This window comes from Conger conger, chromosome 4 (genome assembly GCF_963514075.1).
Source record: "Conger conger chromosome 4, fConCon1.1, whole genome shotgun sequence".
Lineage (NCBI taxonomy): Eukaryota > Metazoa > Chordata > Actinopteri > Anguilliformes > Congridae > Conger > Conger conger.
In genome coordinates this window covers 15,218,936-15,236,103 of record NC_083763.1, presented here as the reverse complement: position 1 = coordinate 15,236,103, position 17,168 = coordinate 15,218,936, and the positions used below count along the sequence as shown (strand labels likewise).

Here is a 17,168-nt window from a genome sequence, read left to right as displayed (position 1 = left end):
TGAGATCTTGGGTCTGTATTAGTGACAGAATGTGTGCGTGTTCTGTGAGATATTGAGTCTGTATTGCTCTGTGTGTGTGTGTGTGTGTGTGTGCGTGTGTGTGTGTGTTCTTTGAGATCATAGGTTGTTTTAGTGAGCATGTGTGTGTGTGTGTCTGTGTCTGTGTGTGTTGTGAGATCATGGGCTGCTTTAGTGAGTTTAGTGAGTTTTTTGTGTGTGTCAGGTTTGCCGGCTCTGATGATGTCACAGAGGTGCCGGAGTGATGAGAAGAAGCACAGACGGAAGCCTGTGCCCGTTACCAAGGAGATGGTGGAGGAGTACAAGCAGCACTGGAGAGAGATCAACGCCCGGCCAATCAAGAGGGTGGCTGAGGCCAAGGCCCGCAAGAAGAGAAGGGTGCGTGTGAGGGAAGGAGAGAGAAGAGATGAAGCCAGATAGAATCAGAGAGATTGTGAGAGTCTGTGTGTGTGTGTGTGTGTACATGTGTGAACTTTGTGCCTGTTTGTGTTGTATGTGGGAGGGCGGTTGAACACAGGAAAGCAGATAGAATCAGAGAGATGATCAGTGAGAGATAGTGTGAGATGTTGTGCAGAGAGCGAGGGAACGAAAGAAAAGGAATAGAGAGCTAGTATGTATGAAAGTGTTTGTGCAAAAGGCCCATGTTACACTTACAAAATTTGGATCACCTGCTATTGTAAAAAATACATCATTTGAAATGGTCTTTGATAGGGCTTCATGATATGTATATGAACTGATACAACACAGTTTTTTAAAGCCTAGTAAGAATAGCCGCGTAAAGGCAATTAACCCCGTTATCGTACCTGATGTGGTGACAACTAAGGAAATGTCAGAGGCAGTGTTAAATGGTTCTGTGAGATAAAACTGATGGTTACTGGGTCCCTGCGGTCCTCAGCTTCCCTGCGGTTTTCATCAACTCACATAGAACCTTGTACAGCCTTGCTGCTCATTCGCTGACTTATCAACACTTGTCTGATTTGCATCTTCGTTCGTTTCTCAGATGCTGAAGAAGATGGAGCAGGCAAAGAAGAAGGCGGAGGCAGTGGTGAACACAGTGGACATCTCAGAGAGGGAGAGGATGGCCCAGCTGAAGAGGTGCATGCATACACACCACACACACGCACACACATGCATCATGCATACATCCACATACATGTGTATACATTACAAACACACACACACACACAGTCACCCCGTCCTCCCCCCCCCCCCCGTAAATCTCCATCGCTCCTCTGTTCCTCTCAGCATCTACAAGAAGGCGGGTGGAGAGACACACTCACTCACACACACAATTGTATAGCAGCCAGTGAACTGAGGACCATGGTCCTGTTCACATGCCCTCTCTCTCTCTCTCTCTCTCTCTCTCACGCTCACTGCGCGCACACACACACACACACACACACACAAACACACAGTAACCCTGTCTCCCCCCTCTGTTCCCCTCAGCATCTACAAGAAGGCGGGCGCGGCCGAGGAGAAGTGGGAGGTGACCTGTGTGGTGGCCAAGAAGGGGGCGGGCCGGAGGGTGCGGGGGCCAGCGGGGGTGAAGGGCGTGTTCCACGTGGTGCATGGGAGGATGAAGAAGGACATGAGGGGTCTGCAGCGGAAGGAGCATAAGGGGGGAAAGGGAGGAAAAGGAGGAAGAGGCAGAGGGAAGGGAATGAAGGGGGCTAAGGGTCACCCAAAAAAGAAATAACCGCACCCTACTCCCAACGACTCCTACCGACCCCTCTGCCCCCTCCAAAGATGTTCCCTAGGCTACGGGAGTTTGTAGTTGAACTCTGGTGCCCAGGTCTGGTGCTGCGAATGTGGATGCCGAGACTGGAGGATTGTGGGTACCCACAATGCCGCACGGACTTTGCTTGGCATCCTCTACCGTCATGCTGAATGACCGCAGTTGTGTCCCACTGTTTGGGAAGCTCCGGCCAAATTAATTATAGCAGCTTTGGGAATTGCCTTTTAATTCAAGGCAGGAGAACCTGAAACACCCAGGCCCGCCAGGTCCCCCGTGTGTGTAATGAGGTCATTGTTACCACAGTGTTTAATGAATGACTGCAGTCTTGGCGGAGTCAGGCAAATTAACCCACATACATGCTCTCCGTATCAGAAGAGCAAATGTCTGTAAATACTGTCTACGTCACAATCAATAAACTCTTTTCAAATAACTCTCCTTATCTTGGTAATAGTAATATGTTTATTGGTGTAAACCCATTTTGTAGTTCAGCATGCTTTACAGAGTACTCAATTATAGGTCCCATATTATGGAAAATGACATTTCCCTTGTAATGTGGATTCTTAAGCAGTTAAATGTGTTACAAAATCACTGTGAAGGTATCACAATGAACAGTCCTCAAATAAATCCACACAATCCGAAGAAAATGTGCATTTAAACAAGCCGTTTGGAATTCTGTGAAGTAGTGGCATCACAACGATACGGTCGTATGCATCAGCACGCCCCACCTTTTGGCCTCTGCTAATCCAAGCACTCGGTTCAGACGGCGTTCAGTTAGTGAGGTATGGAGGTTCGTTGAGGTCAGTGAGCCTTAAAGACAGCCACTGAAACATTGTTCTGGTAAGGCTCATGAGAGGTGCTGGAGAATGGACATTTAAACTGTGTTTTTGGTACTTGAAGCCACATGCTGCCTTATGGATATCAGGACCAACACGTGCCTTTGCAAAACCGCATGGATTGGGTAAGATGTCTGTTAAATAATTGCATTTTTTGATTGGCAGCATGCTGAGAGCCTCTTCCAAGAATCTTTGGTGGCGAAGTAATAGCTGAACGCATCCAGGCAGCAATTCATGTTCGCTATCACGAAGGAAAAGTGCAAAAAATTATGTGCCCCATTTAATAGATCACAGTTGTCCTTCCAATGCGACTCTACAATATACTTGAAAAGGAACCCAAAATGAATCGGGGTAAAACATACGACAAAGACGACCCAGTTTGCTGCCATGATGCGGATGCACTGGATCTTCTTGTCCATCTGAGAGCTTGCCCTGGTCTGCTTCGACAAGGTGCGGATGACTTGGACTGAACAGAAGCTCATCGTGATAAGGGGCAGAGCGTAGCCCAACAGCTCCAATGCTAGTATGAAGTGAATGGGCAAAGGCGTCTCCCTGTTTTTTTGGAAACAAGTGATGTGGGTCGCGTTCTTCCCTGGAGTGTCCACGAAGTGGAAGCATGTGCTAAGGGAGCAAAGAAGAACCCATATGAATGCACACACAAGGAGGGCCTTCCATGGAGACAGGATCTCTTTGGCTTTGAAAGGGTACTTTATACCCAAATAGCGCACCACACTTATGGCCGTGATGGTGTAGATGCTGACGTACATGTTCACGAAGTAAACTGAGATCAGAACCAAGCAGAAGTCAATCATTTCCAATGGCAATTCGTTCCGGTAGAAGTACATTCTGAATGGCAGAAAGACCAGGACGGTGCAGTCGGCTAACGCCATGTTTGTGATGTACACCATCATGTAGGTCCAGGATTGTCCTCGTCTGCAGAAGAACATCGCCAGCACCGCCACGTTACCCATGAGCCCCAGAACGAAGGTCGGAACGGAGAGCACCATCTGCACCGTCTTAACCTCCTCTGTGATGTTTAGTTTGCCGCAGCTATGGTCCATCTCCCAGTCTGGAAATAAAACGAGAACATAATGAATTAGGTCTTTTTTTATATGCGCTGAAGTCCATAGGTATGTGGAAACGGGTACAATTTATGTTCTTTTGGGCCTGTTCTCGCAATACATTGGATTTGAAATGAAATCACGAATATGGAGTTAAAGTGTAGACAAGTCATTTTTAATATGAGGGTATTTACTTCCATATTGGGTGATCTTTGGAGAAATGGCTTCACTTTTAATACATAGTCGCCCCCCCCAATTTTAGAGGACCAAAAGTAATCGGACAGTTGGCTTCTCAGCTGTTTGATTAGTCAGGTGTACTCAATGGTTTCTTTTAAGTACTACTTGGCCAACTGTAACCTAGCCATTCTAGCCATTTTTGCAGCCAAATAGTGGTTTGCATCTTGCAGTGTAGACCTATTTGTCAAGTCTTCTGTGGAATAGTATTCACTGATACGTCCATGTCTGGCTCCTGAAGGGTGCTTATGATCTGTCGAATGGGTGTTTTGAGGTTTTCCTTCATTATTACATTTTTCATTTTAGTCATTTAGCAGACGCTTTTAATCCAAAATGATTTACAAGTGCATAGGTTCTTCAACAAGTTAAAAACATCAAATCCAAAAGAGCTGTTATAAACAAAAAACAATAGTCATCGTAAATGCAATTAAAAAAATATATAATACAGGGTGCACAAGAGGGAAAGGGTTTTTTATACATTTTTTCTCCAACACCTCAAATTTAAGGTGACAGTCTGCACTTCATATTCATTGTTACATTTAAAATCCAATGTGCTGGAGTACAGGGCCAAAAGAACAGACAGACATTGTACCGCTGTCCAAATACTTATGGACTCCACTGAAGATCATATAGCAGATTGTTTATGAAGTAAGTTTGGGTAGACTTGCACAGCAGAATGTACCACGAACACAAATCTGTCACAATATTAAAGTGTTGGAGCACATACAGTATTGTGCAAAAGTTTTAGGCAGGTGTGGGAAAAATGCTGTGAAGTAAGAATGCTTTCAAAAATAGAAATGTTAATAGTTTTATTTTTAATCAATTAATAAAATGCAAAGTGAGTGAACAGAAGAAAAATCTAAATGAAATCAATATTTGGTGTGACCAACCTTTGCCTTCAAACCAGCATCAATTCTTATAGTTTTAAAATCCCACACTAACCCAACGGAATTTAGAGTGGGCCAAAGGTATCTGCGTGCTTGTCCTTCTGGTGTTGCGGAAAGAATATTAGTAGGGTTAAATAATAATAACCGCTATGTGGAGAGACTAGATCAGCCAATAAATTAACCACTTTACAAAGACAGTAGTACCACTCTGCCTTCCGCTCTCTACTCATCCAGGCTGACTCAAGAATCTCCACAATAGGGCCAATACATTCACCTTCGTTATCTGACTCCATATTGAAACTTGAATTTCAAAATTGGTTTTAATCATATGTGAACCTTGGGAGTGGTTACAAACACTAAACACTTTGATTGATGTGAATTGGACCAATATTTATCGAGAAAATGACAAATAACTACACAACATCCCTGGGTTCAGTAGCCGGTGTTGGCTTACTGAACACCTAGCTATTCACTCTGTTATGCAAGCTGACCCGTATCCTGCCAGGTTCATAGTTTCTTGTTAGCAACAGCTTCCCCACCACAATGTTACAGTGGATCACCATTACCATGTCACTGTATGCTGAAATGGATCACAAATGTGACTCGGGCCAAGTTTTTATGAAACTGGTAGGAATTAGATCAAAGCTGATCTGGAATAAAAATGTATTCATATTCGTTATCAAAGTTGCACTGTTCAGAACATAGTAGGCTAACTTGGTGTTTGGAACATGGTGAGTTTACGTTACGCATTTTAGCAATATTGTATTGTCAGCTTGTTGTCCATGAATGACTGTACAGCAGCTAGTCGTAGTTTGATTTAGTGTTGTCAACAGTCCAGTGAAATCTGTTATTTTAAACTAAAAGACGCATTCTACCTAGTTAGCCTATTAATTCACACGGACACAGTTGGTTTAGTTGGGTATTTTTGAGAAGGATAAGATAGGTTTATAGTTCAGCTCCTGTTTTAAATATAATTCTAGTTGGCTAGATTATCCATGACAACAAATGTGCTGTGCGACGATTATCGAATCATCTACTATGTGCTAAAAGCTTCAATGCATCGGCCATTATGTTGCTGAATTGCATAGCCTGCCCTATACTGTCACTCCTGAAAATGGCACAAATTGTCTGCATTTCTTTAGTGAGTCAAGTTTTTTAGGAAAAGCCATCGAAGGAGGAGGGTATTGCATTCATTGTGTTGCAGTCAATATAATTAAGGTAGTTGTGAAGAAATAATGGGGTAGGTGTTGTAGCCTAAATAATTTTTGTCACTTGGACTCATTGCATTCTGAACAGAACATGGGGAAACAGCCGCTTACAAAATAAAGTAGTGAGTACATGGGATCATTTAGGCCTACTTATTTTTTGAGAGCTAGAATATCATAGAGCTTCATGCATGCCACCTGGTTTAGAGTGGCTCTATTTTGAGAAAGACCATGACTAGTGGTGGATACCTGTCCCCTGTGCTGGTGCAAGCAGGGCGACATCCGAACTATTTCACATCCGACCAAATAATCACAACAGTTGGCTCATGAAAAAAAAATGTTTTTTCTTTTTTTTTCTACATAACTTGGTACAAAGTGATACCAAGATAGTGGAGAGCAGCATCATGTTAAGGCTTGCTGTTAGCTTGAAGAAATGCAATCTCCAGCAACAAACTATAATTTCTGGTGGGAACCGGCTTATTGATGTGGGTAACAGTTATCCTATGTTTGTTGAATTAAACAATTTTTTTTAGTATTCAAGCGAAGGAGAATGAACATGGAACATGACACCACTGTATTTTGAATAAAAATTTGAAATTCAATTTTGTATTAGTTTTCAATGAATTGCACCAATCTTCAACATCTTATAACATCTTATAACACCTATAATAACAATATTATATATATTTATATATATATATATATAGATGGATGTATGAATTTTAAATGTAGATGTTTACAGATCATTGGTTTGAATAGGCAACAGTGCCTGCCTTAAAACAAAAATGTGCTCTTCAATGTCCCATTCAGCTGGCAAATTTGAGTAAAGGATGCATTAATGTGCTACACCCTTGTGTCTGTTGACCACCATAACAATCTATAAATTAAGGCTCTAGATGACATGAAATGGAAAACGCCTCCGCTTCCAATAGGGGTTACATCCCCATTTGTGTCCCAACCAATGTCAAAATCAAACCTACGCCCTTGCGGTGTAATAAAGTAAAAATGTTCCGAATTAAGTTCTCGGTGAGAACAACAGGTGACTTCCTACCTGGCTGCCTCCAAACAATGCAAACCGACACCTCCGGTGTTACTTTCATTTTGACATCTTGCGTTTAAAAACTATATTTTTACTCTGAATTAGGCATTAACCAAGATAGTATTATGAAAACCAAGATAGTATTCTACCAAATGAAGATAAACACATATGAATTTTACATATACACCGATTTATGTGAAATTGGTGGTCGCGATTTACGATTGATTATGATAGAATTATTATTATTATTATTTATTTTTTTATCTTGTGGGAACAATATCTATACACTGTACGCACAAGATGCTGATCGTATTCGCACAAATAACCTCTTGTTCCCACGAGATGAAACAACAGCTGCCTATTTCTAAGTGTTGGCACGTAGACCGACAAACCGATAATATAAATATCAGGGGGGAAATTGAGGCTGACAAAAACAAATTTCACAGTAAAGTGTTAGGTGTAACATAAGTAGTTTATGTCTTGGGATATTGAACCGAGGGTACATGTACAGAGTTCGGTGTTCCGTGAGCTATAGACGACGCGAAAAGCCATTAAATGTATGTTTGTATTTCAGTCTTGAAATGTTACAGTAGCGTCAGCAAAGTGGCCAAGCACGTCAGATAGCATCTCTGAACACAAACGGGCTACTTTCAAAATGCAGAATGACCTGAAAACATGTATTGTATTATCGATTAACCAATTTCAAATTTGAAATATAGTTGTTTTCCCAAAATTTAAAAACCGATGCACACAAAGGGTTCATACTGTTATGTCTCATTTAGCGTTTAAACATTAAACTCAAATTAATTTATTGTAACTTTAATTTGTACTTACTGTAGCGTGTGCTGTCTTTTATGCCGTTCTCCTTGCTGCTATCGTGGGTAAATCAAATAATTGTTAGGATGAACCGAAAGCCAGCATACCTGTGTCATGAACGCAGGACGTTGTTAAACTGCGCGATTTCCTGGTTTTGCGGTCACTAACATCTGCCGAACTGAACGTTCAAGCGAGGACCTAAATATCATGGGGGGGGGGGGGGGGGGAGGGGGGGGGGGTGTTCCCACAGTTGCCCCCGACTTCTATATCTAGGTTCAAATACAGATGACAAATTACCCCAGGAGAGTCCATCTGGAGAAATCGATATCATGCAGCACTATGCATATAGCTCAAAAGTGATGAGAACTGTTTGAATTCAGTGGGCAGGGATTTGTTGTTAAAAAAGTTATAAATGGGCTACATTGTGACAAAAGAGTGGAATAGTGGGGAAATAAATATATGGAACAGTATTGAGCTAATGGTCATTCTTGATTCAAGATTACAGGTTTTGAACCGTTTCTATATCCACCTATGTGACCGTTAAGGATCTCCAGTAGAGGCATACGCATGTAGATTGCAGTGGTAAAGGTATGTCATGTGGGCTCCAGAATTATTGGCACCCTTGATGAATATGCACAAATGCTGTAAACTAAAAACACAATAGTTATTGACCTGAGCTTTACATTCCAACATTAATGATTAATGATTCAATGGAATCAACCAAAGTCTTACATTTTTCAAATAAAACATTTATTTCCCATGTTTGCAATCATTGTTCGGCTAGACAATCTACCTACGACCAAGTCTCAGCTTCCTAGTGAACCAGATTTTCTGCCAAGATTTTATGGTACTTTGTTGAATTAATTGTGCCATATCTCTTAAATAGTGCCCCTGGACCACTGGCATCAAAACATCACCAAACCATCAATGACCCACCGCCATATTTGGCAGTAGGTATGAGATGCTTCTTGAGTGCATTACATTTTTCTGCCAAGCATGTCGATGGCATGTAGGGCCAAAACATTCCATTTTGGTCTCATCTGACCATAGCACTCTCTTCCAGTCATAAGTCCAGCGAGGTTTGGCAAACCGAAGATGCCTGGTATTGTTTGTTATTGTTATTGCTCAGTAAGGGCCGTCTTTGTGTCATCCTTCCAAGGAGTTTGTTGGTACGGAGATTTTTTCTTTTTTCTTTCTTCTCCATTCCGATTTCCGTTTTAAACAGTTTTCACATATTCACCTGGTGAACTTTAAATATACCTGACTCAAAACTGGAAGGCAAAAGCAGACACCACAGCAACTCCCTGTAAACTGGCCAGGGGTGTGTATCACAAAGTAGGATTACTAGATTAGCTGGAATAACTGCACTGTGTAAAATCTATAATGTTACAGATTTTACAGATTTGAGAGCGTTCTAGGTTTTATTGAGTGCAGTCATCCAGCTAACTCTGTAATCCTGCTTTGTGGGTTTTATTCAGTGCAGTTATCCAGCTAACTCTGTAATCCTGCTTTGTGGGTTTTATTCAGTGCAGTTATCCAGCTAACTCTGTAATCCTGCTTTGTGGGTTTTACTGAGTGCAGTTATCCAGCTAACTCTGTAATCCTGCTTTGTGGGTTTTATTCAGTGCAGTTATCCAGCTAACTCTGTAATCCTGCTTTGTGGAGCAGGCCCCAGGCTTGCTGTCATTGTGCAGAACGAAGATACTGCTGTTTAATTGTCCCGGTAAATAGTGGAACACTTTCTCAGGATGTTTAATGTGTGTTTGAGATCTGGGATAACAAAGATACCAGTTCTCTGCTGTTTATTGAAGGCTGGACTAATTGACAAGACAAAGACCTTTTTTCCCCAATATTTGATTTATTTTTCAAACGGAACCAAAGCTAGTCTCACAGAGGCTGCTCTGAATTACACAGACTGCAAATAAATAGACATATTAAGTAGAATTAGAGCACATTTCAATTGATACAAAAAAAACAATATTTACAACACTTAAGTGGTGCAAAAACACAAATGATGTGGTCTTCACTGAATTGATTTTTTTGCATTGCGTCCGTCGGAAGGTGATCAAACTTAAAAGGACTCGCTAGGCTGTTGCTGCCCCCTAGAGTCCCAGAACAGCAGCACATGTAAAGATAAAGCTCAAAAGAATACACGCGCCTTGGTGCAGGACAGGTAGGTTCGCCTGCGTGGAGTTGAGGTCACTGCACCACCGAAAGTCCAGTCAACGGTACTTCCGTTTTTACCACCGCGATGTATGCAGTAATAGGGATGTAATGGGCGCAGCACGGATGCTTTTCCCGAAGACTAGGCAAGAGAGCGATCGGTAAATAAAAAAAGCACACCAGAATATTACTGCATCCGTTTGTTTTATATTACTGTGTTCTCCGTGGACGGCTATTCTGAACTGTAGAGCGGGGAAACGCTTCACGGAGATGACGCGCTCAAAAATAAAAAGATGCTCGCTTGAAAACTTGGGATCTATGGCGTGTCGCAACGAGGGAAACGCACCGAATTTGGATTAAATCAGGCCCTGCCCCTGAGAAAAAGGCCGCAGCGTTTAACATCGGCAACCAGACCGACTCCTCTCCTCGCCTAACGCAGTTTCTCAACCCTGGTCCCGGCACACTGTGTACGCTTGTCTTAGTCACAGCCAATCTCTTGATCAATGAAAGTTGTTTTAGCACAATGCACTTTTGGCTTGTTTCCATGTTCTTTCAGTAAACTCCATTAATTTCACACAGATGGTTTCAGGCTTCCATACCCAACTGAATTCACCTGTCAGTTTGTAATTGAATCGGTAAAACTGAGTGTCTTTCAATTGGAATGATTTTACAATTAGCAACTCGTTACAATACAGAGCTTGTTGGAATAAAAACCGACAAACACAGTGGGTTGAGAAACACTGGCCTATCGTGCGTTTCGCTTTTGCATGGCGCCTGCATAAACACGTTAAAAGTGCGGTCATGTTTGAAATACACTGGGATGCTACACAGATCTGCGTCTATTTTTTTTTTTTTTAAGAACACCACAAACTGTTTAAACAGGGTGTCAACTTGAAAGCATCTTTAAAAAAAATTATTCGGTAATACTTGATTAAGTTTTAAATAATCGATATTGATCGCGAAGCTGATTCCATCCATCCTGTCAAACACAACATGTAATACTATACTGCGCAAGCCTTCGAAGCAACTCAATTTAACATACATTGAAATTTTAAGGGTGTGAAATTACGCACGGTTTGCATATTTTCATTATTCTGTGTATATATATATATATATATATATATATATATATATATATATATACACACACAAACGCATATATGCAATGTGTTGCTGTTCGAGACAATCGTTCCCTCAAACGCATAATTCACATATGGTATAAATGTTTTTGCATCACATTTTTGCATATGTTGCTGACACACGTTTAACCTGATCAGGATTATTTAGTATACATTAAAACTTTTTTTGATCAAAGTATAGAAAAACTATGAATAGAAAAAGAATTACTATAAAAAATGTTCATTTTTATTCATTTTATAAACCTGACCATACTTAGAGCATGCCCAGCAATACTTGTAGGCTACTTGACGTAATCTGAGTGTGAATCAATAATGTTAAATGTTACGCATCCGAGGATTAATACCACAGTCCTTAGATTAGGAGCTGGACAATTCTTCGAGAGGAGCACAGACGCATGCCATGCTGGCTGATCTTCGATGTCAGGCTCGCGGTATTTTATTTTCAGTCATCAACAGGTACATTTTGAAGTAAGAAAACAAATGTGTAAGCCGATACATACGCAGAACATTAGATAAACATGCACTCCCTTTTTTAATGGTAATGCTTAAGAGATGCAAATAAAAAAAATAAAAAAAAATGTAATGCACTCCCACCCAAGTACTGATATTCAACAAGTGTCTTTGGCTCGCCATTTTAATAGTACTTCATAGAACGTTTGAAGGGTAAGAGTACAGCCGGCTACACTTTTTCCTGCATAAACTCTACTACACCGAGAGCAGGAGGAGAAAGTATCTTGGGAGGGTAGGGGGGTGTCGGGGAGGATGCAATAATCACACATTGCAGAGCCCTTTTCTAAACGGGACGGTCCACACCGAACTGCCAGCTCCAGCTGATATTACAGCTCAGCTATTGAACTGATATACAGTTCAACTGGCTCAGCCGATGCACTGGTGCGCCGCTCAATTTATTCCCCAGTGCCAGATCTTCAGACGGTGCTTCATCGCCATGTTCAAGGAGATTAAGCTATTTAAATTAGGAGTAAAAATCATCTCCCAAAAGCAAACAAAATGCCGCTTTAATGCTGGCCCCAGTACTGACCTTGGGACAGTTTCGTTGGGTTGGGGGGTTGTGCGTTTAGGAGGAGGCTGGTGTCTCCTCTGTCCAGCTGGTCAAAGCTGTCCTCCAGACTGGACTGGCTGGAGTTCTGTGGAGAGGAAGTAGGGATGAGGATGAGGAGGGGTGGTTTGGTTTAACCTTCACACCTCATCTGGTGGAAGCAGCAAGGTTCAAAGGCTGGCTGTCTTTTCAACACACATTCCACATTTCACAATCAATCGCTTCAACTCAGCCCAACCTGGTCTAAGGTGAGGGCTGGCGTGTCAGGAATAAACTGTGAGAACACTGCCGAAGGAGAGAAGAGACGTATGTAAAATCAGAGAATCCTCTGAGAATCTGAGCAGAATTATGAGAATTTGTACAATGGCATGCCCATAGCGTGCTTAATGCTTGCTGGAGTAGGTGAGGGTTGTTTTCTCCTGAAATCTCTGGAGATCTGACGGTCTGAGGTCTGAGAGCTTCAGTACCAACAGCTTTGTAAACGTGGGAGGAGGCGGAAGGGGAGTCTCACCGTGTGCTTGCTCTGCTCGAAGCTGTTCTCCACAGAGGAGAAGATCGGGCTGCTGTTGGTACTGCCATCCTGCAGAGGGCAGCAGACAAAAACAAAGAGTCAATAGATGAAACTGAAATACTTTAGAAAACAACAAATCCATTCCTGGATATGCCTGAGAATTACTAAGGATCATCAAACGTGGCCGTCAAATCCAAATCCGGCCCTGGTTCTCTTTTCTCCTGGATAATTAACTGAACAATTGGTGCTACTGATTGGCCAGACTATCTTCACACCTGACTCCCAAGTAAAGGGAGGGTGGAAAACCAACAGTTCTTCGCCCTTAAGGACTGTGATCTGAAGACCCCTGGTCTAAAGGGTTTGGTTTGGTATTTCAGGACAGAGGGAACACTGAACTCTACGTACCTCCAGGACAAACTGACAGCAGGAGATTGTAGCAGGACTCCCGGTTCCTCAGAGACACAAACAAATACTGAAAAAGAGAGAGAAGGTTATAGTTATTTTAATGTAGGCCGACCAATATCAGGGCATTTTGGTAGGGTTGGCAATACAAAACAATAGTTATAAAACTAACTCAAATGCAAAGGATAAATTACCCCTCAGGGTTCAACATGGTTCTTCTATGGACTTTGCAGTGGTGTGAGTGATTCCTCTGGGTTGGTGGAGCAGAGCTGTGTAATGGCTCACACTGTTGTGAGTGATTCCTCTGGGTTGGTGGAGCAGAGCTGTGTCATGGCTCACACTGTTGTGAACTCTCCCCAGGCTCTGAGGAAGGAGCTGCACACCTGTAAGGTGGATGTTGTTCTGAACGACAGCGCTCCCAATGTAGGAACCAACTGGCAGCATGATGCCTTCTCCCAGGGTACGGGAGACATCCCCCAAATGAGACGGGTGCGTGGGGGTTGGACCCAAAATGCACGACTCAGAAACAATAGTAAAATAAAGTCCCGTCAGAGCTTTATTCGGGACGAATCCCAGGAGCGTAGTCAAAACAAGCAAAGTCCATACACGTAGATCCAGCCAATAAAACAATAAATAAACAGAACACACGGTGCCGAGGGAAGAGGCAAACTCGTAGTCGGTTGATGTGCAGGGAGGTCCGGTAGCGGACGGCAGGCAGAGTCGTAGTCAAGGGCGATGCGGAAGTCGAAACCATAAAACAAACAGCGAGGCAAAGGTACAAAAGCAGTAGGCGAGGACGTGGTCAAAAACAAACGATGGTCAATGAAACAGAAATCAATAACGGTGGTCGATAAACAGGCTTGGATCTTAACGTGTAATCACTGGTACCAATGCTCAAACGTTGCTTTGACAGACAAGAGGCAGACAATTTCGCAACAAACAGAAGTGCGACTGGGCTATAAATGCAGGTGTAGACAGGTGTAGACAATTAGTTAGAGAGCAGCAAGGGAATGGAAAACAGGTGCGATGGATGACAAGTTTAACAAGGTAATTAGTAATCGTTAGTAATAAACCTATCCTGCCCTAGCATTAGTAAATCAGTAAATGACATGCACGAGAAACGTAAGGTAACATGAACACATGATTAGTCTGTTAGTTTTACCCAATCCTGATCTAGCATTAGTAGTTTTAGTAAATAGACAAATAGAAACAATTAGGGAGTGAGTGACAGAAAGAGAGAGAGAGAGAAAGCCGGAACGCAAGGTTTGCGGAAAGACATGTAAAAGTGTATGTTTAAACAACGACCAGTCTGCGTAACAATAAACATAAATCAAAACATAACACTAAACAAACTAAGACGATAACCACTAAACATAACAAGGTAAAATAATCGTAATGAAACATAACTAGACATGACAAGAAAATTAATCGTAACAAGAAACAAACTAAACAACATGACGAACCTAGACTAACATAATACATAAGACAATACGTGACTAAGACAAATGATAAAACATAAAAACAGGGCAAGACAGACCTGAAACGTGACACCAAATCTCCAAAAAACACACACTCCAAAAAACACACACTCCAAAAAACACACACGTCTCTTACATCTCCCCTATGCACACACTTCTCCCATTTGGGTTTTTCAATTACCAAAATGTTCTTTTAGTAGTTCATAAGGATGAAATGGGCAAATGCTGCAATGTACACAATACAGGGAGATTGACAATAGGACTATATAATGAGGTCAAAGACTCACAAACAGGAAACCGAAAGCCAAACACAATGCAGAATGGGTTTTACCAATATAGGCGAGTACGCCCAATGCACTCGGTGACAAAACGCAGGGCAGCCTGTGGGTTCAGCTCAGCCAACTGCAGATGACACACACATAACCTTCACAAGCAGTTCTTCTTCTAAGTATTTTTATTAGATCTATCTGTAGCTATGTCACTGAACAAGATAGTTTGCTAATCAGGCTCTAAAAGCGGCTACTTTCCAGGCATCGCTCAGGGAAGGAAAGCACAGAACAGGAAACTTACCGCCGCAGTTCTGCCACCTCCTCTGCCTTCATCTCCGCCAGCCTCCTGTCCATCTCTTCCTCCTCACCCTCCTCTTCCTCCGCCTTCTCGCCACTCTGTTGGTCATACACAAAACAGGTCATGCACCATGTCATGCACAAAGTGATCCACACGGTCATGCACAAAGTGATCCACAAGGTCATGCACAATGTGATCCAAAAAGTGATCCATAGGGTCCGGCTCCTGCCCATGTTCATCTCCAAGCCAATGCACAAAGTCATGCACCAAACAGCACAAACACAGTATATAGTGGTAGCACAGAGATAGTCCTGGTCTAGTTGCTTTGCCTCGTCCTTCAGTTTTTTGGCCAGGAACCTGCGTAGCTTCCCCCTCCAGGACAGCAGAAGCCTGGTTGGGATCAGAAGAGGACATTTAGGCATGTAGGAGTCTCTTATCCAGAACAACTGATACGGGTCAATTCTTAAATATATAGTCCATTCATTACAGCAGGATATCTACTGAAGCATACCAGGTTAACCCTTCCAAAAAAAAAAAAAAAAAGTCCATGTACTAGAAGTTTCCGCTACATTCAAACAGAGGCGGCAGGGATGCTATCTGATTGGCTCTTCAGTCAGTAAGGTGCCCTCTGATTGGAAAAGATGGGGAAAAGGAGGGCCTCACCGGAGCTCCTTGCGTCCCAGCACCTTGATGTCCCGGCAGCATTCCTGGCTCTCCGGAGTGGTGGAGGGATGGGAGCTCAGCTGAGGGTTGTCGAAGGAAATCTGAGAGAAAGAGGCAAAAAGCTCATATTTAACCATTAACAACATTTTCCCAGTACAGTTTGGAATCCTTCTCAGTCCTTCCCAAACAGATTCAGTTTTCCTTTTTTTTGGATTCCCCCAGAAAAAAATAATCATAAAAAATGCCAAGACTGTCAAGGAGCTGGTACCCGTGAAGAAGCCAAAGGTACAAGTATCATAACATAACAAGCAACAGGCCATTCAGCCCCACAATGCTCACCTACCTCTACGGTGTACCTACTGCTTAGCTTGCCTAGCAGCTTCCCAAATACTCACACGTCACCCCCCTGCTTACTTCCCGCCACTGGCTGCCTGTCATGGCTCGCATCAAATTCAAAACATTGGTGCTAGCCTTCCAAGCAGTTAAGTGGTCTTCCCCAGCTTATCTACAAAAAATCATCAGACCCTACACTGCCAGACCTCTTCGTTCAGCCTCCACAGGCCGCTTGGCACCTCCCCCTCTCGCTCACGAATACTGTCTGTTCTGGCTCCACGGTGGTGAAACGAACTCCCCGTTGAGGTGAGAACTGTAGAATCTCTCCCCACCTTCAAGCGCAAGCTGAAGACACACCTCTTCAAGCAGCACCTCTCCCCATCCCTCCCTAACTCCCTGTGAACCTTAATTGTTGTCTCTGTGACTTGCTTTGTGTATCGGTATTTTTAGTTGGCTAGGTAAGCAGTGTTTGGATAGTTAACTTTGGTCACATTTGCTCTGTTGTTTGTTTCATTGTTCAAAAAAAAAAAAATTGGCCCTCGTCCTTATCTTTGTTGTACAGGTAGCAGTTGAAATTGTACTTCCCTCAGGGGTCTTTCAGCGAACTTATCCTTGGTTATGGGTATGCACTTTGTTGTATGTCATGTCTGCCAAATGCCAATAATGTAATGTAAATGCAGCTAAATAGTATCTAGCTCCGTATGAAGCCTGGTCTTGAAAACCCCCCCAGTGTTTCTGCCTCCACTACATGACCTGCCAAGTTATTCAACACAGTGACTACTCTGTGGGGGGGGGGGGGGATACTTCCTAATATCTGTGTGGAATTTATCCATTGCCAATTTCCATTTATGACTTCTCCTATTCTGCTAACTCACTCTGAAGAATTGTCGTGTCCTTGCTATCAGTCGTGTGACCTCACTGCTGGGGGTTTGTGTGGCTTTCTGACCAGTAAAGTTACCGTGGCGATGTGTGCTCGTGCCCCCCTGTGACTGCGCTGGTACATGTCCACGTGTCCTCATTGCTGAAG

General features: G+C 42.7%; 1 protein-coding gene across 3 annotated transcripts; it reads right to left on the bottom strand.

Moving 5' to 3' along the window:
- Positions 1 to 2,485: 2,485 nt before the first annotated feature.
- Positions 2,486 to 17,159, bottom strand: LOC133127494 (pre-rRNA 2'-O-ribose RNA methyltransferase FTSJ3-like). Of its 3 annotated transcripts, XM_061240430.1 has the most exons (7): positions 17,100 to 17,159; positions 15,809 to 15,909; positions 15,475 to 15,535; positions 15,149 to 15,243; positions 13,104 to 13,170; positions 12,699 to 12,767; positions 12,164 to 12,275 (listed from the first exon to the last, which is right to left on the bottom strand). In XM_061240430.1, exons 1-5 carry the CDS (start codon positions 17,142 to 17,144, stop codon positions 13,152 to 13,154), a joined length of 321 nt encoding a protein of 106 aa, XP_061096414.1. In that variant the 5' UTR covers positions 17,145 to 17,159; the 3' UTR covers positions 12,164 to 12,275; positions 12,699 to 12,767; positions 13,104 to 13,151. The 3 variants fall into 3 exon arrangements, with proteins under 3 accessions (XP_061096412.1, XP_061096411.1, XP_061096414.1); XM_061240427.1 differs by lacking the exons at positions 13,104 to 13,170; positions 15,149 to 15,243; positions 15,475 to 15,535; positions 15,809 to 15,909; positions 17,100 to 17,159 and adding an exon at positions 2,489 to 3,655 and having other exon boundaries at positions 12,170 to 12,275; XM_061240428.1 differs by lacking the exons at positions 12,164 to 12,275; positions 12,699 to 12,767; positions 13,104 to 13,170; ... (2 more) ...; positions 15,809 to 15,909; positions 17,100 to 17,159 and adding exons at positions 2,486 to 3,655; positions 7,847 to 7,961.
- Positions 17,160 to 17,168: the final 9 nt, after the last annotated feature.

What these genes read in the sequence shown, in the direction of transcription:
- LOC133127494 (XM_061240427.1), bottom strand. Translation starts at nt 3,647, where the DNA reads ATGGACCATAGCTGCGGCAAACTAAACATCACAGAGGAGGTTAAGACG.